This window comes from Pelecanus crispus, chromosome 5 (assembly GCF_030463565.1).
Source record: "Pelecanus crispus isolate bPelCri1 chromosome 5, bPelCri1.pri, whole genome shotgun sequence".
Lineage (NCBI taxonomy): Eukaryota > Metazoa > Chordata > Aves > Pelecaniformes > Pelecanidae > Pelecanus > Pelecanus crispus.
The window spans coordinates 13,854,951-13,877,215 of NC_134647.1; the positions used below are offsets into that span (position 1 = coordinate 13,854,951).

Consider the following 22,265-nt stretch of genomic DNA (forward strand, 5'->3'; position numbering starts at 1 on the left):
AAGAGAAGAAGGAGAAAAATTAGGAAGGAAAAAATATCTTCCCAAGAAAGCACTGTGGATGTTTGTCTCCTGTCTGCCAGGCTTGTCCTGAGCTGAATCTAGAATGGCTGCCCGTCTCTGCTGGCAGCTGCCTCCTGGGAGAGTGGAAACCATTGGTCACAGCAAAGGAGTCTTACAATTAAAAATATCAGGCAACTATCCCTTCCTGCTACTTTGTGCACACTGTACAAATGTGCCTTAGGAAACAAGCCTGCAAATATTTCATCTCACACTAAATCATTCCCTGTTTAACTCTGGACTTCGTAGCTGAGCCCTTTGTCTGCAGAAGGGAAAAGCATGGAATATTACAAACATGAACTCCAACAAGCCTAATGGTGGGATCACCCCAATGTTGCAGTTAATTCTCACCTTCATGAGTTTGGACAACTCACCAGTGCAGAGCGGGTGAGACTGAAACACAAGCCAAAAATCTATCCAAATCAGTATGACAAAAAAAGCCCTGAATATGTCCTTCTCTACCAGGGAGAGTTTAATAAGTGACACCTGGTGATTCTCAGGTCTTCTGCTAATGGATCACTAAATGCATGTGAGCAAAGCAGCAGAAAACAAAGTTTTTAGATACACATCACAAAGACTCAATGACCTTTCATTGTTTTGTCCTTCTGAGGTGGATAAATATTACCCAAGACGTAGTCTTTTTCGTGCCTCATTTGAACAAATTAAGCCCACTGAGTATCACATGCTGAGAGCCCAATTGTTAACAGGAGTGACATAGAAGGGCTCAAATTTTGGGCTTTAAGTAAATTTCAAACTGGAAAATAGGCATTTACAATCCTAAATTCTGATGTGAGCATCCACAGGTAAGATCTAGATGGTCTGGTAAAACATAGATGTCTGGAAACCAGCCCTGTATGGTGGCATCTTTAGGCAGATAGCTGATCCACATTTATCTGCCACTGCTCCCTGCACCATTTGCCATTCACATCTTTGAAGAACTTTACGGCTACTAATCAATCCTCACCACATCTCTACCCCATACACAAGATTCCTGCTGGTTTTGAGAGGCTTCATTAATGTATCACCAAGTAAGCCAGAGCAGAAATATACAACTTCAATAGCTCTAGTTACACCTTACAAGGGCTGTGTGAACTTTCCCTGACTTCTCTGTCTTCAGTGCAGGTAGCAGGCTGGAAACCCTATCTGCTCAAGGTCACAGAGCGACCAGTTGCCAGTAGGTCAGCACTCCTGACCTTGCAGGCTGCTGATGGCTCCCCAGCCCTCGCTCCTTGCCAAGATGTGCTGTGATGAATTGAACATGGCTGCACAGAGCCTCTCACTTCTAATCACCAAAAGTGCAACTCACCCAGACTCATCAAGCAGATGCTCTTAGTACTGCGACACTCTGGTTAAAAAGCAAAAGCAGTGATGTTAATACTAGTCTTACCAGCCCTGGTGACATTAAGTACTTACAAAATCAGCATTCATTTTTGTGGCTTGCAAAGTCCACCTGGATCCCTAAGGAGAAAACAGATAGCTGTGAAGCCTTCACGATGTTCTATGGGCCTATAAAACATGGGGACAGAGAAGGCAGCAGTGCTGGAGGTCTTATTTCCCATCTATTCCTTCCCTTCCCTGTAACACCTGCCAGTAGGCAAGGCACACTCTTCCTTCTCACTCTCCTGTGCCAGACACCCGGCAGGACTGTGGACGGATGGCCAGCAGTGATGGTGGGTACTGCCTTAGAAAGCCCCTGGACACCTGGTAGGAGTGTGGTGCTCTGTGTCCCCAAGATGCTTTGGTGTTACAGGACAAGGATGCAAACCCAGGCCAGCAGGCAGACCTGCAACGCGCTGTACTGTACCTGCTGATCAAACAGGGCCCAGAACATGGGCAGCGGTATGAAGAGGAAGAGAACGCGTGTCACCATTTTAATCTCCCCAATCAGCTGTTTCTATAAAGGGAACAGGAAAAAGGTAAGATGGGGGTGAAAAGGCAACAGGTGATTCAAGCCACAAAGCGTGAGAGCTCCTATTTCTTTCTGCATGGCAGTTATTCTTTGCACTTATTCGTGATATTGGACATACTTGCATTTCTGCATTTCAGTGCAGCACCTAAACTGTCCATTAAGGGTCAGGAGAGTACAAATGTGGGAAGGGACAGGACAAGTGAGAGCCCATTGCATGTGAGGAGTGGTGTGGCCAGGCCAGTCTGTCTCCCCTGTCTGTCTGCCCATCTCCCCGCTTCCCCCTCCAAACCTGCCAGGTAGAGAGAGCATCCCTTACGGAGTATTTTTCTGACGCCCAATCCAGCCAGTGATCTCTCTTTGGAATCTGATGGGAGCGGTTTTTCAGCCGGTTTTTAATAGCAAACTAGGGAGAAAAACAGGTGAGTAACTACCTTGTGGCATACCTGCCCTTGTCACATTCCCAACTCAAGGCTTCCCTCCCCATCCCCAAATGTAAGCAGCACCAGAAAATTGCAGGGGTTTTGCTGGACGCTTCCAAAATCTTGGATTGGATGCTTTATGAGCAATTCTCTGCAGGGAAGTTTCTGTGACATTGGTTGATTAAAGGTATGATGTGGGAATTAACTACCTCATGGGCTTGTCTTTCATCAACAAATCTGACAGTAGCCCCCAAAGACTGTTCCATGCTTGATTTTAAACCTGCTACATGATAAAGCTTTAAACATAATTTCTTCAATTATCTTCCAAAAAGCACCTGTCAGATTGACCACTGTACTGGGGAGGAAATGCCTCATTATCCAAAGCAATGTCAAAACCAAAACTCTCACTCCCTCCTTGTTCTGTAGACCTTTCTTTGCATATTCCTGGTCCAGCCCATGCCTCATTCACTCCTAGACCAGCTTTCAAGTTGGTTTCTCACTGGAGGAGAACTCAGTAGTACCAAATTTGTAACTTGTTTGTTTATGTTGTATGCTACAGTCACTGAACACAGCCATCCTGGCAAAAGGAGTGGCAGACCTCACTTAGAAATCCTATCTTTAAGATCTGGCCTATTTCCTCACACTAAATCTGTCACTAGGGTTGACCTAGGTAAAAAGAAAGCATCTGCTGTTACCAACAGCTTCCTGAAAAAGAAACATCATTATCCATCTAATAATAAGAGAGTATTTTTTCACATACTATATTCAGCTTACACACTATGAAAAATAATTGATAAGGCTATAATGCAACTTCAGCAGGTGTCTGGCATTTACATGGACATGCTGAATGTGCATAATATGAATGTGTACTATTACTGTCTGCTGAACTGATAAACTTCAGTAAAATTATTCAGCTGAAAAAAATGGAGTCATATATCTGATACTCTGTGAGTTTCTGTATTTTCCTTTCAGTTCAGTCTCCACCAGCATCTGCCACTAGTGGTTCTACTGACATCAACTGAACAATTCATGGCACTAAGGAAAACAATTGAAATGTTGAAAGAATAAACTAGGACCTAAAAGTATTTCTTATTCCTTACAGCCCATCAGCAAGATATCCAGGAACAGGATACAGAAGAACTACAAATGTCACTTCCCCTTTCCCTTTGCACTTTTCTGACCTGCAACCTCGGAGTCATGCATGAAAAAGAAGAATGGCACACACTTACGCCAATGCATTTGCACACTTCCAGTAAGACATTCCCTTGTGGTGGTGTTTTTCTGTACAGTCCACTTCCAGCAATGAACACGACTGAAAAATATTATAATCCAAATGGGAATTCACATGACTGAGGCTCAGTCCTGCACTTGTTTCTGGGAAGGATCCCCCACCCCTGTATTCAACAGAAATCCTCTGCCCTTGGGGCTTACGGGATTGCACTTTTAACAAAATAAATATACAGGACTCCTTCAGTGCTTTCAGATGGAAGAAAATGCAACATCCTGCAAGAGGCAGTGTGATCCCTAGGAAGTCATTGTCATCTTCTCATGATCTGCTCTGGCACAACAGGCACCTCCACATCTGATTCATGCTGGGAATCAAAGCTTTGAGAACTCCCTCCATCTATGCTTTTTGTAGGCTAAACTTAAAATACAATCCACATTGAATTGCTGCACCTGATGTCAGAAATCAGCCCTGACTCATTGCAACTGTGTGAGAATTAATCTAGATCCAATGCGGGCTCTGTGTACTTGCATCTCACACACATTTCAGTGGAAACTGCCATGAAGGTCACTGTATCACACACTGGTGGTAACAGAAATTACCTCCATTTATGGTTTCCATGAAGGGATATACAATTTAAGATATTGTTTTGTCTTGGTTTTCTCCCTCAAAGCACAAAGAATATTGGACCAAGGCTTCAAAATCCTGTCAGAGATGGGGCTATCCAATTACATATCATTTGTCCTGCTCTTTGAGAGCCTCTGAGCACATTGCAATTCCAAAGACAATAGCAGGGAGAAGCACAATAAAAGCTGAGCGTGAAATCCATATAACAAACCAACCTCAACTTTTTACACCAAGCCAATTGTCCGGGTCAGTTCACAGCCAGTGGAGAAAAGCAGGCTCCTCTGTCCTAACACAGGAGGCCTGCAACACTGCAGGGAGCTCACCATTTCTCTTTTCTGACCAAGACAACCCTTTGCATCCAGTTTTGACTTGCAGAACTGTCAGATAGACCTCTGAAGTCAGTTTAGGTGAGTCGCACTGAAAGACACTTGTCCAAAGTCACCCAGAATGGGTAGTTGCACTACCTAATTTTTAGCATCTCCCTGTAGACCTGCTGGTGCCTCTAAAAGGTGATTCATTAGGTTTGCTGAAACACCTTCTGGCAGTGCCATTGACTCCTTTGGGAACTGAAGTTCTGCATTAGGTTTGGCATTTGGAATTAAATAGTATCAATCTTCCCCCATCTTTCAGAAATTGAAGCAGTCCAGAAAATCTTGCTCTATAAGATTTCCATTCTGCCTCTAAATCTATTGTTGGTTTTCATCATCATGGGGAGAGGGCCAGTCAGGGCTGAAAGGGTGTTTTCTCCAGTTCTGCATGCTGCTCACATAGTCAAATATATCACTTCCAAGAGCATTTTAGCATGTTACAAAAGAACACAGAGCTGCTTTGCTGGGCAGGCCGTGGAATCTGGCAGCAGGACACTAGCTAAAAACACATTTCGATTGATGCCTTCACTGAAACTGCAATATTTACACGTCCATTTTCCCCTGGGCAACTACTACTCTGCTAGAAATATTCATCACACAGTGGTGCACAGACGAGCCTGTGCTGCCTTAAACTGATAGGAACAGGCCACAGGAGAAAAGAGAAGCTTCTCAGGCCCGTGACCATGCACTTTTTTGAAAATAATTGCTGTAACGTTAGCTGTGGCCTGATGACATTTCTCCATGTCATGGTTTAACCCCAGTCGGCAACTAAGCACCACACAGCCGCTCGCCCACACTGCCCCCCCAGCCCTGGTGGGATGGAGGAGAGAATTGGGGAAAAAAACAGCAAAACCCATGGGTTGAGATAAAGGCAGTTTAATAGGACAGCAGAGGAAGAGAAAGTAATAATAATAATAATGATAAAAGAATATACAAAACAAGTGATGCACAATGCAATTGCTCACCACCCACTGACCGATGCCCAGCCAGCCCCTGAGCAGTGATCGCTGCCCCCCTGGCCAACAACCCCCAGTTTCTACACTGGGCATGACATCACATGGTATGGAATGTCCCTTTGGCCAGTTTAGGTCAGCTGTCCTGGTTGTGCCCTCTCCCAACTTCTTGTGCACCTGGCAGAGCATGGAAAGCTGAAGAAGTCCTTGACTAGTGTCAGCACTACTTAGCAACAACTAAAACATCAGTGTGTTATCAACATTATTCTCATACTAAATCCAGAACACAGCACTGTACCAGCTACTGGGAAGAAAATTAACCCTGTGCCAGCTGAAACCAGGAGACTCCAGTGTCCTGATTCTTCTCTCTGATGAAAGTTTGAGGGGAGAAAGCAGCATTCACATTCTCTCGGGGACAAACTTTTAAAATCACAGATGTTGTGTGAAATCATACAATTGCTTGGTCTCTCAATTAAGCTAACAAGCTGAATGAGAAGCCACCCCATGTTGTGTCAGAACCTCTCAAATGCAGCATAATGAGGGGACTGCTCCCCTCAGCAGCTTGCAACTGTGAAACTAAAGCTAATGGGGTATCCTCTGTATCGGCTACCAAGGAGTAACAGTAAGAATGTGGAAATTACTGAGTATTTTATAAAGGTTGAAGAAGAAATCTTGACAAGTACATTAATGGGGCTAAGATGCAAGCTTTAGGAAGCAGGGTGATTGTGGCTGCCTCCTGACACTTGGACAGTAAGGGCTTTTTATTGCAACATAATAATAAGTTGTCACTGTAAATGTGGGAATTACTTCAGCCAAGTAAAGTGAGACAGCGGAGGAAAAAGTAACATCTCATTCAGTTGCTTCTGCAATTTCTGTGGCACATAGATTCTGAAGCAGATATCTAAGCCATTAAAGATGGCCCCAAGCCCCAAAGAGCCTGTGGAAAGGTTAGAAGCCGCATGCTAAGCTTCTCTTCTATAAGCTGGGGAACTCTGAAGACTGCTCAGATTGCAGTTCAAAGGCCAAACCTGCTCATAGGCAAAGCTGCAAGCCACCAGGAGAATCATTTTGGTGCCTCCCTTTATAAAGCAAGGCAATTGTATTGTGAAACATCCACCAGACCACCTTCTCATTAGTATCATGATAAAGGATTGCAGTAAAACCATGGTTTTTCTTGCTGTTCTGAACTGTGGAATTGTTGGATGACCTTGAACCCTTGAGTTTCCCATCACAGTAGCCATCTAGAGCTAGTGAATTTGTGCATTTTCTCATCTGTCCATTGACTCAAAAATGGTAACTCCTATTACAGGCATTATTGTTTCCACTCACCAAGCGCCAACACCATCAGTGCTGCTGGGACACCAAAAGCCAGTGCATAACAATCCTCTCCAAAACATTTCACATCCCCTGAAAAAGAAGTCAGAAATAAAAGCACCTCATTACAGTCAGACTTATGTTACCAGGGCCTTTGATTTGCTTCCCCTAAATCAGTCACTTCCCCTGGCTTTAAATCTTCTTTGTGGGTGCTTGACACTGTGAATTGAATCTCCTTGAAAGAGTTGTCTTCCCTTGATGAAGACAATTTGGAAGCAGGGTTAGTGTCTGCCAGCAAAAGCAGCTGATAATGGGATATTGATGAGAATGAGAGAAGGTACGGGGCAGGCAAATAGGTAGAAAGAAGTAGTAGAAACTGTAATTGGGAAAAAACCTGCAACATTCAAAATAACCTGAAGCTATTCTGTATTTGCCTAGATCTAAATAACCAGCACTGTGTTTCCACATTATTTGTGCCAGCTGCATGAGTTATTGAGCTAAAAACCTGAATCTGATTTCATAGCGACCTGTAGTGGACAAAGTGGAAGCCAATACCCCTACTATATAAGTGGGAGAAGAGGATTAGTCTTAAAATTCCAGTTCCCTTTCTCACCATCTTCCCAATCTCACTAGAGGCAGCCTGCTCCAAATGTCAGGTCTTCCATCAGGAAGCCAGGTTTGTTACAGCATGGCTTTGATCCACCCGAGCTATGGTTCACTGAAACTCTGCACCTCTTAGACCAGGTCAGTCTCACACCATGTGGATTTAGAAGTCCAGCTGCAAACAGCAAGCCAGCAGTGGGGTCTGTGTTTGTATGCCAGTGGCCACAAATTACTAGATTCTTATACAGAGTAGTAACAAAATGGCTAAAATAAGCCAACATAGTTAACAGGAAACCAACCCATGAAGCCTTCGGTTGTTCCTGTTTGTTGTCCCTGGGCAGTCACAGTCAGCTTCACAGCTGTGTGCATACATAGCATTTATTTACCTATTTTCAGCAAATTAGCTGAAATCTAACAAAGCTGGCAGTGAGACATTATGGGCACACTGAACTTCTGACATGCAAAATGAGCTGGACTTCTCCACCTAAAAGTATATATTCCACATTTCTGCCAAATGTCTATGAACTGCATTTCTTGCTCTTCCAAGAAAAGCTTTCACACTTAGCAAAAATTTTACTCTTTCCCCATCCTCTCCACCTCATTTCCATGTTGCAACTAGTTTGCTAGGCTATATTGGCACAGGTTTTCATTTTTAAAGGGGACTGGATTTTCTTCTGCCCACTGACTACTTTGAGCAATAGCCCCTTCCCAACAGAATGCTGACCCGGGGACACCAGCGAAAGAAAGAGCATGAGATACAGCATTTGTCTTTGCCCATATGCATGGTGTAAATATGAGACAAGCACAATTGCCCACAGCCTTGTGAAATGAACGGCCTGTTAAAATAACCACTTTGAACAAAGAAAGCTTCCTGGCGGCCACGGGACGGAATTAAAAAAATTGCTACTAAATGTGAAGGCTACCTTGTCCCTGTCCCTCTCCCCATTGCCTATGGCCTGCTGCTCTGCCTCTGTGTCTCTATTTAGAGTGTGCCAATCCCCTTGGCTTCTAGGCGCTGTGGTACAATGAAGTAAGTGCAGCAAGACTCGGGGACTAAAAGGGGTTGGCGCAAGCTGGCTAGAATATAAAGTAGGTCTTAAATGGGGCATAGGCCTGTGCTTTGTCTTTAAGGCTAGTTGCTCAGGGCTGCAATCTTGCAAGCAGACCCATGCAGACATGCCTGGGTGCCAGGACAGAGCCCTCCAGAAGTCAGCAGCACCCTGTGGGAAGGAGAAGGTAGTACTTCAAAACCAGCCCATCTAAGTTTTTTGGCCCTGACACCTGCATAGGACAGCAGAGATAAATTCTCATCCACGGTTACCTGCAGGCAAGTCGGGGGAATAAACCTTCCCTGGCAATGGGGAGGATTAGATGACCATATAGGTCCTTCCACCTTTCGTATTTTAATTCTACAGTTCAGGCTGGCTTTGAAATACAGCCAGGAATATAGTTTCTGTGACTTGTCTGCTAGTACTATAAATCTGTTACGCTGCTACGGCAGGATTAACAAGGCATAAATGCAATACACTGGCCACTCCACAGATAATATAATTTCCACCATTCAGTTGTCATAAGAGCCTAACTACGCACAGCAGAGTAGTCAGAGGACAGCTAATTTATTGTCTTATTCTAAATCAACACTGACCTCTTAATACAGGAGTTACAAACGTGGAGATCAAACTTCCAGCATTAATGGATAAATAGAAGATGGAAAAAAACTTGCTTGTCTCTGAGGCCTAAAACAAGAAAAGACAATATCAATGTCACAGCTAACGCACAGCATTGGGCTTGCAAATTGAACACTATCAATTCTCTTGTTAGGAAGGCTGGGTAAATATTGACACGCAGTGCATAAAATGTTAAGCAAACAAGCTTGCGTTCAGGTGACGGTAAATGCTCACACAAATCAGCTCACGTTACTTGAGAAGCGCTTTGGGGCTTTTTTGGCATTTCAGAGGAAAAGCCACTGCTTCAAGTGTTGTGAGACTGGAAGGAGGGGAGAGCATTTACTTATTCAGAACAAGTAGCATGATTCAGATCCTCTGTCACCTAATTCAATCCAATTTGGCATGGTTTGACAAGCTCATCATTTCTTCCCATGTCTGAGCTTCCCCACCGCCCCTCCTGTGTAGAAATAGAAAAAGAAACCTGTGTATTTTGAGGAGCTGGTAATGACAGTATAGACAAGAGAGTGCCAGCAAATGAGAGGTATCCATCAGACAGCAGATTACCAGGCTGAGGCCAGTCAACCTCAAACTAATAGGATAAATTAAATCTATGGGAGCAAATTGAAGAGCCTGATGGAGGGATGAACTGTAAGAGAAAGAGTTCAGAATTTAACTGATGTTGTAACATACTGTAGTTCATACAGTCAAAGGATTCCTGTTGATCTTTCTTCCTGCATAATTCATAATTTGGAAGGAATCAAGAACTTGATGCAGAGTTTGGTCTTTTTTGCAGGTGTAACATGTGAGGGCATTCAACCAAGAGCAGTCTCTCCTTGCTTGTGGGGGAGACATACATGCACAGTCGCATGCACATACACAGTGCTAAACCTCCTCCCTGTGCCTGTGTGGGCCAGCAGAGTGGAGAAAGAAGAGCAGGCTACTTGATCTACCCCATGCTCATCTGTATCACCAGCTATGGGACACCTGAGCCAGTGAAACCAACATTTAAGGACAGCCCAAGCCCAGGCAGCCAATAATACTCCATATGTATTTCAGCTTCGCTCCCAGCTGTCACCAGGTCCTGTAAAGGTAGCGGGCAAATTGCCTGGGACATGACTTGGTGCCTGGCAGAGAGCTTCTTAGGGCACCTTGAGCCACATCTCTATGACCTGAGCATCATTTGAATGTGAAGCTTTAACTTAGCTGAGTGTGAGGAAGCTCCTCAGGGGCCTGGTTCTATCCCCTCTCCTTCTAATATGTTCTGTTTCTTTCTGCTCCCTGAGACAACAATATTCACAAGGCTAGAAAACAGGAGAAAATGTGAAGGTTTGCAGGCAGCTAAAAGAGGAGAGCTCTTAAAGAATGGCCTGGGATCCAAAAATGTAACAAAATTTCCCATAACTGATGGTGCAGCCAACAGGAAATATTTCTACTTCATAAGGCAAGGAGCATCTTATCACAGGGGATTACCGCAGGGAAGATGGACAGGTGGGAAAGCATGGGAAGGATTTTCTTTATGTCCTCTTGTGAGGCAGGTACTGCAAAGGTGAGGGCGAGAGCCCCATTGCCTCCCACTGCCACCCACCAAGGAGACTGGGGGTCCCCTCACTTGGATTAAGGACTTTTTGCCTTGCCCAAGCACAGTTATGAAGCCGCTATCAACTTGAGCTTTTGGCTCTTCCACAATTTTATTTTCCTAACGTGTCCCAGCCGATCTAATCCATACATTACTCATAAATTATTTATACTGGATTAAAGGATTCATAAACCTTCTAATAGTCATCTCTATGGTATGTTCCCATGTTTAATAGCAAAAACAGCACTGGGTCTTACTATCTCTTATACTCCATTTCTGTTCTTACCAGTGTTTTTGATTACCTGGAACTTTCTACTGCTAAGCCAGTAAAAGTATATTTTCTTCTTCATTCTACCTTTGTGACTAGTTATTTATCATCATAAGGAAATCTAGAGAAACGAGCAGCCTCAGCAATCTCTCCCACTCCCAGAGTAGCCCTGCCATTGCTTGACATGGGTGGTGCAATAAAGTCCTCACAGTCCTGCCCTCTTCTAGTCAAATTCTCATGCCATATCTCTAACTCTTTGTATCTGAGCAACTCAGAATTTCTGAGAGCTGAGAAAAACTCAAGCATGCAGCTCTCGACATGCTAAAGTCTACAGCAACAATTACCAAAAAGAATGTGCTGGTAAGAGAAGAGGATAGTGATGCATAAAGAATTTGGAGCACCTTATTTCACACATTTTCAGATTTTAGTGATGGGAAAAAAAATGGTCAGAGAAAAGCAGAAGTGAGTACAAAAATAATGACCCAGCAGCTTGCAAATTACACTGATTGGAAAAAAGAATTCCTTCCCTATTTTCTTAATCTTTGGAACAGACGTACATTAACAACATGATTTGGATTAGCTAATTTGAGAAAAGGTACCATACACAATAATCCTGATCTCCTTGGCAACCAGAAAATAAAGAAACAAAGAGAAAGCTATTTAGTACCTTAAACACCATACCACCCTGTTTGAAAGCAGCTTTAGTCTTTAATTAATATGCACAGCAGCCTTTGCATTTGTATAACATATCATAAATATAATTTTGTTCAGGCATTTTCAGCTTGGACTCCTAATCTCATAGACAAAGATGCCTGGAAATCTCCTGCAGATAAATCTACTTTCCCTATCTGACCTCCTGCTGAATCAGCCTCCATCACTGTTTGTAGTAGTACTGTTCTCAAAGGGCAGATCCAAGACTATTACACTCAAAGTACTTAAAAGAAAACCAGACCGATGGTGTGCATTTACAGCAAATAAATTCGTCTCTACATGGAAATAGCAGGGGCAATTTATTTATTCATTTTATATACAGAACTACCACATCCCTAGTTTCCAGATGGAACAACTAAGCCTATGCACTTAAAGGCTCAGTTGAAGTTTATTGGTGTCCTGAAAACTAAGGGGGAATCAAATGCCTCATTTCATTGTGAATTTTCAAAACTTATTTCATTCTACCTGGAGTGGAAGACGAAAAATTTAAGTCCTCTCAAACACCACTCTGGAGGGGAGAAATATTCTGGTTGGCCCCACACCTTTTACTCCTTACAAAATCAAAACTTCTCATTCCAATTTTAAATTTCCTATCACATAGGATAAAACATTTTGTTCTTCTGAAAGGCTAAGTCATTTCAAAATGGTAAAATACAAAACTTTCTATTCTGAAAAGAATGAATAGAGCAGAATGCATTGTCCTTATCAGAAGGCTTTTTACAGTTTTCTTTCTCTAAATTAGTTTTTCTTAAAGGCAACACACAGGTGAATGTTTGAGCTTTAGTATTTGATAAATTTGTTGGAGAGGTGTAGTCTGAATGCTGGAGAATGGAGACAGGCCCACACAACCAGTCAATTTACATTTTTCTCTGTAACTCAGTTGTGGTTGTAAGTTTTGGATAATAATATGTATGTGCCTGACTGGGGTGCTGAGATTCATTAGCTGAAGTCTATAAAACACTCTGAAGATAAGTGGTACATATTATCATACTGTAATTAGGTGGTAATTGAAAGATGCTGGATAAACATTATTAATCATTAATATTCATAGAAGTAGCACTTCTGAAATGCTGCTGTAACACCTGTTAGAATCCTATTGGTACAACTACTGGCGCTGCAGGCTGGGATGCCCACATGCTAGTATGCACGCAGCGTATTCCCAGAGTGCGTGTGCTGTACTGCCAGCCTGCTTTTGGTCAGAGTTGTGCCACCCGGGGAGGCTGGTGACCACCAGATGATTGCTGTTCCCTCTTCTGCAGCGTCCTCTAAAGCACCGGGTCCAACTGACAGCACAGGACAGGCATGCCTGCAGAAGGATCCACTTTGAACAAGCGACCATGAAACATCCTGTGTTTTGTTACTCCTTAGTAACCATAAGCTTCATCACTTCAGCATCACACAGTTCATGTGCAGAAAGCACAAGTCTTCCCAAAGGTTTAAAATAAACATTCCAGTTATATTATTCATTCATTAAATCCTGACTCTGTGCTGGGGCACTGCAAAAGACAAACAGCAAACTGCCCTACAGGGCTCCCAGTCCTTGTGCGAGGCCAAGGGGCCATCTCTTGTTCAACATTACCAGTGCCCTTCCTGGCAGACCATTAGTCTAATGTCCTTCTTCAATGCCTCCATTGATGGGAATTTCCATCTCCCAAAAGTCCTAATCTTTTCCAGTACTTCTCTAGATCTATTTCTGGAATTTTTTTCCTACTGTCAGTCCTAAATAATCCTCCTTGAATTTAAGCCTACTCATCACAGACCCCAACACTTATTTTCTTTCTTGTAGCAGTGGACTACGTATTTGAGGACTTATGCCACGCACAGAAGTTGCTGATCTGAATGCTGTCATTGAGAAAACTGAAATTTTTATTTGTGTGTTAGGTCAACATAAATCTAAATGTTTCATTTCAGGTCAATTTGAAAATTTAGCATTTTGCCTGATCTGCTTCACTTCTTTAAGCACTACCTTATGCCTGGTTGAGCCACTGTGCTGCATAATGGGAGTTTGAGATTAGCACAGGTGAGGGGCTAAGCACTCATGACAGAAAATGAGGACATGAAGCAACTGTACTACAATTCACAGGATACAGAGCACAGACAGAGCTAAAAAGAAACATTTTCCCAACTCTTCAGAACTTTCCATTCTGGAATATCTAGAAAACATTCTGGGTAGATTTGGTACCAGCACTACTTTCAAAAGACTGAAATTTCCTACAGTTCTTTCTGAATAATATCTAAGACACAGACTATGACTGATTTGAGGGAAAATTCCCAAGGAAGCATAGGCTGGTGATACAATTTTCTCTTTCACTTGCTGTATTCCATTGCAGTGAATTATAATCACCCCTGTTAAGCTGGTTCAGAAATGGCTACAGTTCCATGATACAGGATTTTTCAACTACTCTGACTTCCAATTAACTTTTAGATAATTTGATGCAATTAACACCTATCCTTCCCAATATCAGTCCTGTTCTGCTGTCATTTTCCTTTCCTGAAGCATCCAGATTCTCTCAAGTCTTATGCAAACCATCCTACCTCACATCTTACTACATCTTTTCCGAGCAAACTGGCCCTTATTCTAGTACAACAGAATTTGACCACATAAACATCCTCATAAAGTAAGCAGACACTGCAGATTTTAGGAAAGAAAAGAAATCTTACATGTTCCTCTTCAAACTGGTCCCCACCAAATGCAGAGACACAGGGCTTGATACCTCCCGTTCCAAGGGCGATCAAAAACAGACCAACCATAGACAGGATCCTTCATGCAAGAACAAAAATATCACCATTGCAGAACCTTTCCAGTGCTTATGAGAGCATTTTAGTGTCACCCAACCATGATTCCTCTGGTATCATTGTCTTTTGCACGTCGGTAGTGACAATGAGCTAGCTAAGTGCAAAAAACAAATTAATTATCCTCATTTCTGCATTCAATACCAGTCAATTAACCAAACTGTTTTTGTCAGTTTCTTGCTGTTCTGAGGCCCAATGGACATACTAGAGATCAATGATCCATGGGATTATTTTTCACTCATATGAGAACAAAAGACTGCAGAGATCAATTGAGAAAAAGAAAAAAAAGGGGGAAAAAAAAAAAAAAAAAAGCAAGCCTTTTCCTGTAGCCTTCCAGCCCAGGTAAGCACAGACAAACTATTTGAATTAGGCTTATTCCTGGGTGCTTTCTACTTCCCGGGGCTCCTCAAAATACCACTGTTGGCCCAGCAGATTACATCTGTGGGGAACAGGAGTGTCAGGACTGGCCAAGTCTGGGGCAAAAGGAAATTGTTCCGTAAATGAGATGTGCTCCTACCTGCATGTGCATATTTTTAGAGCTGTGACCACCTAGGCAAAAACAGCTTTGTGGTTTCAGAGACGCCAGCTGGGTAACTACTCTGACAAACCTATCAGTTCAGAATGAAGATGGCAAGAAGGGTTGTGCCCTATGGAAGAGACACACTCTCCCTCTGTCACATCAGAAAATATATCTTTGGCTTCGTGTTGCCATGCGCACAAGGGAACCTTGCTGAGCTGGGCAGCTATGCTGATGAGGAAATGAGGGAGGAATGAGCCTGGTGCAGGCAGTTGGATGGAGGAGACCAAACTCCAGTAGCACGGTACAGCAGAGAGATCAGAGGTCCTTATCTCAAAGGGCTTAGAGTCTCTGTGGTGGTTTCCAACTCCTTCTGGTGCATTCACACTCTAGATCCTCCCTTCTGTTCTTACTCAAACATCCCAAACCCTTCCCTGATAAAAGCAACCCATGCACAGCTCCCAGACTGCTGGCCTGATAGAGGTGAAACAAATGACAGTCCTGGGTAAACCAACTACCATCGCAACCTACTACAGCACTGCGGCTTCAACAGCTACTTACACATGAACCGCCTGGTTGCCTAGGGATGGAATTGCACCGACTGACTTTATCAGATGGCCAACCACATACACAATGGACAGGTAGATGATCGTCCTGTGAGGAAAGAAAACAGCAGTGACTGGAGGTGCTGGGTGATGTACGATCCAAAACCAGAGTGTGCCTGTGCTTCCTGATATGGCAAGTCTACTTGGCAGACACACAAGGAACTGGTTTGTTCATACCACTGGTATAGCAGACAGCTATAACTCTTTTGTGTCAACACTGAGTGCACTGGAAGAAAGAGATAGGGAAATGGGTTCAGATTAAGGAGGGATAGCCCCTGCTTTCTTTGCAGAGGTTGCTGAGCAGAATAAACTAAAAATGTTCCAGTCTTGTCATGCGTAGAAGGCTGCAAATAGAAGAGTACTGTTCAGGTCCAACTCAGTTTCCAGATTACTAATGACTGGAATTTTGTAGCACGCACCTAAGTGACTCCCTCGACTGGAAGGCATCTATAGGGACTGTTGCCTACATTCAACCCACCTAACACATCCAAATCAGGAGTGTGGTTTCCCTGTTACAAGTCTGTTTCAGATCCCAAGTACCTCTGAAGGACTGAGCTCATCTATCTGCCTCCCATGTCTTGGTGAGGGAGAAGAAATCTGACTAGGAGGATCAGGCTCTTGAATGTATTCTATTCCTTCATCACCTTCAGGATTAAGAGATATCTATGTATTTATGCGCAGACGACATGCACAGAGGGAATGGAAGGACTTGTTAGGACAGAGGCACTAGAAGAAGCGCTATGAGCTTTGAGCACAGAAGTGGTCCTCGATGCATCCAAACCCTGGTTGCAACAGCTAATTTAGAGCCACATCAGATCACTCCTAAAAGCCCCCATAATCTCTTATTCCGTCCTCAGTATTGGCCAAGGTCCAGCTACTATAGCAAAAACAACCTCCCATTAAGTCATAGGGATTTCTCCAGGGAAAGTCTCCTGCCTTATGCACAAAAGTCTGCTTAAGGATTCACCTCCTTGCAACACAATGCTGCAAGATAGATATCCTCAAATAGCAATGAACATTGCTAGGTGACCTTAAATAATGAAGTTAATGAACCCCCACTGTTATTTTTTTTATTCAAAGGGGCAAGAGAATGACTAAAATCGAGCACAAAGAAAAAAGAACATTGATATCTCCTTAAGAACTTTCTGCTGGAAAGGCATATGGCAGCTGTTCTTTTCCTGTTGAGACTCTTCTGCCAGATGTGCTTAGTCCTAGAGAGTTCAGCTGTACTTCATCACTCTGACAGCCAAGACTCCTCAGACAATGAACAAACAGTGCCAAGCAAAGAAAGTCCTATATCCAGCTGCTCACGACCACTCTGGGGCAGATGATGGCCCCACAATTTATGAGCATAAGGGAAGATAGCCTAACTTACTGAGGGAGAGTTTATCTGGTCATGTGCTGAGGGAGACGATTTCAGTGAACCCAGGTTTCTCTGGCATAAAAATGGGCGTGCTCACACATTCCCTATGCTGTGAAAGCATAAGGAAGTATAGTATAGTTACTCACATTTCATCTGAAACTGCAAGATTTAGAGGATAACACCGCTTCCTCACCATCTTTGAATCCTTCTCAGAAGCAGATCTTGGCAAGCTGAGGGTTAATCACCCTACATCTCAGCTTCCTCAAGGTGGGTAGGGAAAGACAGTGGAGGAAAAGTGTGCTTGTGACATTTAATTTGTTCCAACTTTGTTGCCTATTGGCCCTTAGGTGAAAGAGGAGCACAGAACAGCATGAGCAAACAGATCAGCTCTTCATCCGTTAACAGAGAGGAGCTGACCTTCGCCAAGTGTGTCTTTGCTGCACTGAGCTAGCTCAAAACTGGGAGCACACACAGCACTGCCCTTGCACAGGCTGCATGGTGTAGATGTATGCTGTCTGAATCAGAGAGATGTCTTCACTTACTTGTATTTCCCCAGCCATGAGTCTGCCATGATGGCTCCAATGACAGGTGTGAAATAACAGAGCGCAGAAAAGGCATGGTACACAGCAGTGGAGAGGTTCTCATCCCAGTGGAAGAAGCTTAAGAAATATAGCGTCAGGACAGCTAAAAGGAAACAAGCAAATCACATCAGATACTTAATGTGTATCTCTGCAGGTAAGCAGGAAACTACATCACGGTGGCAAGAAAACCACCAATTTGTCTAGCAGCTATGAGCACTGTTGTGGAAAGATCTGTGTTTTCAGACCTGTTCCTCATAATCCCTGGCACAGGAAAAGCTAAAATGACATATATGAGTATGAGGCATTCTTTGCTCATAAACATTTATGTTTAGCTGGAAAATATATTTTCTAGCTTATCTTACCATAACCCGTAGTTCTGCTTACGCACATTTTCTATTTGCAAATTAGGTGCCTGTATGATTCAATTCCCAAATACGCTGGTTGCACACAACTATGAAAGATGTCACACACTGGAAAAACAGGTTTGAGACAGAGAATCATACAAAAATTTAGACCGGAAGGTACATTTGGAGCTCTCTAGTCCCAACTTCTGCTGAGAGCAGGTGTAGCATCAATGTTAGGGCACACTGTTCATACCTGCATCCCAAAATACTAATTTACTTTGAAAGGCAGCTGAGACCACATATAGCACAGCCCTGGAACACCAGGCCAGTGTGTATAGAAACCCAAGGACAGGGAAGTTGCTTCCCAGACACAGGCCACATACCTTTCATGCCATAGTAGGAGAAGCGCTCACAGAACTCGTTCACCACAATGAAAGCAATGCTTAGGGGGTAGTTGGAGCCACAGAGTTTCTGCAGGAGACAAATGAGAACTATCAGCTCTGTGAAAGCCTTCATCCCAGCAACATATAGCCACAGTGCCTGCACGGTGAAGAGGAGTCCAGTCCAAAAACCAGGCGCCTACTGCTGCTTGACTGGCCTGCAGGTTGGACTTAAAGGAGGGAGGGGAACCCACGCTTGTCTTCCTTTGGTTAAGGCTCCCCAGTGAATCAGCCTGGCTGGCAGACATGGGCCCAGTAAAGACTGCCATGGGGATTTGTGGGCTGTCGGCAGCCCACCACGCTCATAGCTCCAGGAACTCCGGTGGAAGGGTCCTACCGCCTCTCCACTGCAATGCAAAAACCCACTGAGATGCAAAAACACCTTCAGATGCCTTTTCTCCTACACTTCACATAAGGCTACTACCCTGCCCCAAAACTGCTCCCTCTCCTAGCACCAGACCTTGCCCCAGCAGTTTGTAGACCCCAGGGAGTTGCTGTCTGCTTCCGTGTGAAGCTGCTCCCTCCCGTGAGACAGGCGCCCTCAATCTCTGCACCTCATTTGCACTGAACTGTGCAACTGCGTTCACTGAAGTACAGCATCAGCCCTGTGTCCAGCAATCCCTCAGGCATGGCATCCATTCTGTATTCCAAGAACACTGGCTGGCATAGCTATGGATAATTCAATTTATTAATCAAAACTAAACAAAACATCAATGGGACGGTCAAACCTGTCTGAGTGTGGCCATTCTTTCACTGAATCTGACTTTACTCCAGCTAAAAATCAGCAGTTTCCAAGTGAAATACAAGGCATTTAAACAGATGAGTATTGGCACGACCTTGTGTGGGCCTCCGTCCCTTTTGCGGTCCAAGCTAAGCAGCTTCCAGCTGCTTAGCTCCACTGCCTCGCAACAGGGAAAGTGGGTTTTCACAGCACTGCCCAGCCTCTGCCAACTAGTGGGAGAGAGGGGCTGGCCATGCACTTGGTGAGGGATGGGGGGGAGTATGATATCAACAGCTGCATTTATATTTATGGTTTTAAACAGCCATGGTATGAGCCAGTGAAGTGAGATGAACTCTTCACATGCATTTCTGTGCCTCATGTCAGAAATAATGAATTCCTGTATTTCTTCCCAGAGTCCCAAATGCAAATACAGATTCCAAAATAGACATGTTTATTTCAGCACCAAGAGACCTGAGCTTATTTGGATTCCCAAAGCAATGGCATCAAGTTTAGAAGAGTCTAGCTTAATGATGCTGTCTTGCTCAACATTATACAAGAGCAACAAAAGAGAGAGACTGGCTGTCCGAAAAAAAAAAACCAAACAAACAAGCCCCAAACCAAAAAATGCTTTCCATTACTTAACCCAGCATCTGTAAAGACAAATATTTTTGTCCTTTTTTATATATATTTTTCTCTCGCTATTTATGGGCTGCCTTTTTATTAAGAAACCCTTGGCCTCTTTGCTTTGCTAGAGTAAATATGTAATTATCCATTTCATTTATATTTACTCTGAAACCATCATGCTCAGCATATGGCTTGTAAGACAGAGTGGGCTCCCTTGGAAACCCCACTGGGGCCTCCTGCTTTTAGACTAGCTGAAAAATGGTGGCATATATAAGCTGTAAATACACAAACACCAGACATACGCAGACACAGAATACCTTTCTCCAACAAGTTTTTCATAATAGAGAAGAAAAGCCATAAGAGGCAAATTATGTTTCCTGTGGGTGCTTGGAGGCATTTTCTGAACTTGGAATTAAAATTGTGTAACAGGAATATTTTTCTCCCTCTCTTTCACAGAGCTCACTATCAGTACTCTTGAGATTTAATCACATTTGATGGAGATGCAGAGCATGACTGTTCAAATCCAGATGGCCAGGTGTTGGCAACCCTGCTGCCTGAACTCACCCCTCCACACCCGATGCACAAACCCTGCTGCATTTAGCTGCAGCGGTTTAAGGTATCACACGCCATGCTGCAACCTGCCGTGACAGAAAACCTGGCAGTAACTCATTTCAGCCACTCCTGCTCTGGGATGGGCACATCCTACAGATAATGAGGAGCAAGCAGGGAAAGGAGAGCAGGAGGCAGTGACTTCCCAGCTAAACCTCCCCAGGTGCCTGAGCCAGGACCCCGAGTAAGTGCTTACAAACACGGAGCAACAACTTGCAAGCAGTGGTACTTCCATCTGGTTTGTATGTCATGAGGTGGCATCGGAACACGCAGAAACCCTCATGTATTCTCTCCGCTGTATCACTGACCTGCCTGTGGCCTGCCTGGACATCCAAAAGGGGGAAGCTTTCATCCATGAGGAGAGCTGGATGCAGTTTGCTCGCTTTTGCGAAGGAGGACTTTGCTCAGCAGAGAGCCCTAGCAAAAGCAAAGAGGCTAAGCCTGGATTCATAAGCGCACAGATAGTCTGCTGTGCTTAGCCACCACTGTGAACCTTGGATCTGTGGGATTACGGAGCTCTTAAAGATGCTGTGGAAGCTGATAGTCTGTGTCTTTGGAAAAAAGAAAGGTCTTTTAAAGTGCCAACTACAGGACATGTTTGTTTTCTCCTCTCCTTCTTGCTGACTAGCTGCAGAATGGGACCAAGATTAATATTTCACAGGAGCTCTTGATATCCAATAGTTAATATCTGCACAGTACTTAGAATTGTGAGTTAAATAGTTGGCTTGCTAATGACATGACGGTGAGCTTTAAGAGCAAGTGTTACCATATTGTCCTGCAAGTCAAAGCAAGTGCAATATAAGCCCCCTTTCTCCCTGAAGTCGAGATAGTGTACAGTTTTCAGAGGGGTCAAGCACTCAACCAGAATTAGCCTGAAAACCCGCACAAATATCAAAGCTGCAAGACAGCAAAATATTCACCTGAATCTGGCTTTAAATCAGAGCTGAAGATCTAAACCTGAGGCTCTGGCACTACAGTTGGGCTCTGTAACACAGATCAGCGGCCTGTGCTCAATCCCTGTCCTTAATTCTGCTTTGCAGTACCTGCGGACCCTTCCCTGGTGGGTTTCATCAAACTAAGCAAATGCACAGGTCAACTCCCTCCCTCCCACGCATGACATCCCCCTCCATTTCAGACAAGTCTGTCCTTTCCCACAAGGAAAGTGGTGCTCAAGAAAAAGGCAGCAATCAAAACCCTTACCCTTTTCCCCAAACATTCAGACAGTTCATTTTTCCCCTTTAAGCTGCCCTTTCTTAACTTAATCAGGTTAGTGGAGAGATTTTTGCCTTGAGTTGTTAATGCTTATTTTATTTCAACCCACTGCAAGAAAGGGTGTTTGTCTCTAGCCAGAGCACAACAGAGGAAAGAACAGAGAGATCTTGCAATGTTTAGAGCAAGCTGAGCAGAAAGCAAAGGAAACCAGCTGTAACACTCACCGGGGATTTTTTCTGAGCAGGGAAATCTCCTTTGGGGGGATCATCTCCTGCAGAAATAAAAGCAAACAAAGTTTCCTTGGATTCGTTTCTCTGAAAAGCGTTCATCTCCCCTCTCGCCTTGTCTCCCACCATGCTATGTGGCTGTGGTGAGTTGACTGGGAAGATTTCCAACCTCAGGCATGAAGTTTGATTCAGTTTGAGTTAACCCTAATTGAGCACATTTGTGCAGCCAGGGCAGAAAGGGGAGGGAGAGGCTACCAGGAAAGACAACTCCAGAGTTCAAGAAGAGTCAGGGAGCACAGCCTAAATCATTCACGGGTTGGGGCTGTCAGCACTTCATGGCATGGACCTCCCTTTTGTTTGGCATGCCCCCAGCTACCATACGTGCACCAGCCCAGCACAGCACTGTATGCTGAACAGGTGTGAGCTGAATAAAAATCCCAGGTCCCAGATAACCCTACAGCCTCTGGATTTAGAGGCAGAGCATGCATCTCCCTCCCAATGTGGTAATGACAGGTCTATTCTGCAGGGATCT

General features: G+C 43.9%; 1 protein-coding gene across 1 annotated transcript in view; it reads right to left on the bottom strand.

Annotated features, from left to right (window-relative positions):
* The window catches only part of SLC15A2 (solute carrier family 15 member 2), a 39,712-nt gene extending 17,850 nt beyond the window's left edge, over window positions 1-21,862 (bottom strand). Inside the window, exons 1-11 of the mRNA XM_009482089.1 lie at window positions 21,731-21,862; window positions 18,284-18,371; window positions 17,518-17,659; window positions 15,569-15,661; window positions 14,359-14,458; window positions 9,121-9,211; window positions 6,888-6,965; window positions 3,615-3,697; window positions 2,283-2,369; window positions 1,862-1,951; window positions 1,471-1,515 (exon numbers count right to left, since the gene is read on the bottom strand). Of these exons, the coding sequence (XP_009480364.1) occupies window positions 1,471-1,515; window positions 1,862-1,951; window positions 2,283-2,369; window positions 3,615-3,697; window positions 6,888-6,965; window positions 9,121-9,211; window positions 14,359-14,458; window positions 15,569-15,661; window positions 17,518-17,659; window positions 18,284-18,371; window positions 21,731-21,862 (1,029 nt within the window). The remainder of the gene's footprint in view (window positions 1-1,470; window positions 1,516-1,861; window positions 1,952-2,282; window positions 2,370-3,614; window positions 3,698-6,887; window positions 6,966-9,120; window positions 9,212-14,358; window positions 14,459-15,568; window positions 15,662-17,517; window positions 17,660-18,283; window positions 18,372-21,730) is intronic.
* Window positions 21,863-22,265: the final 403 nt, after the last annotated feature.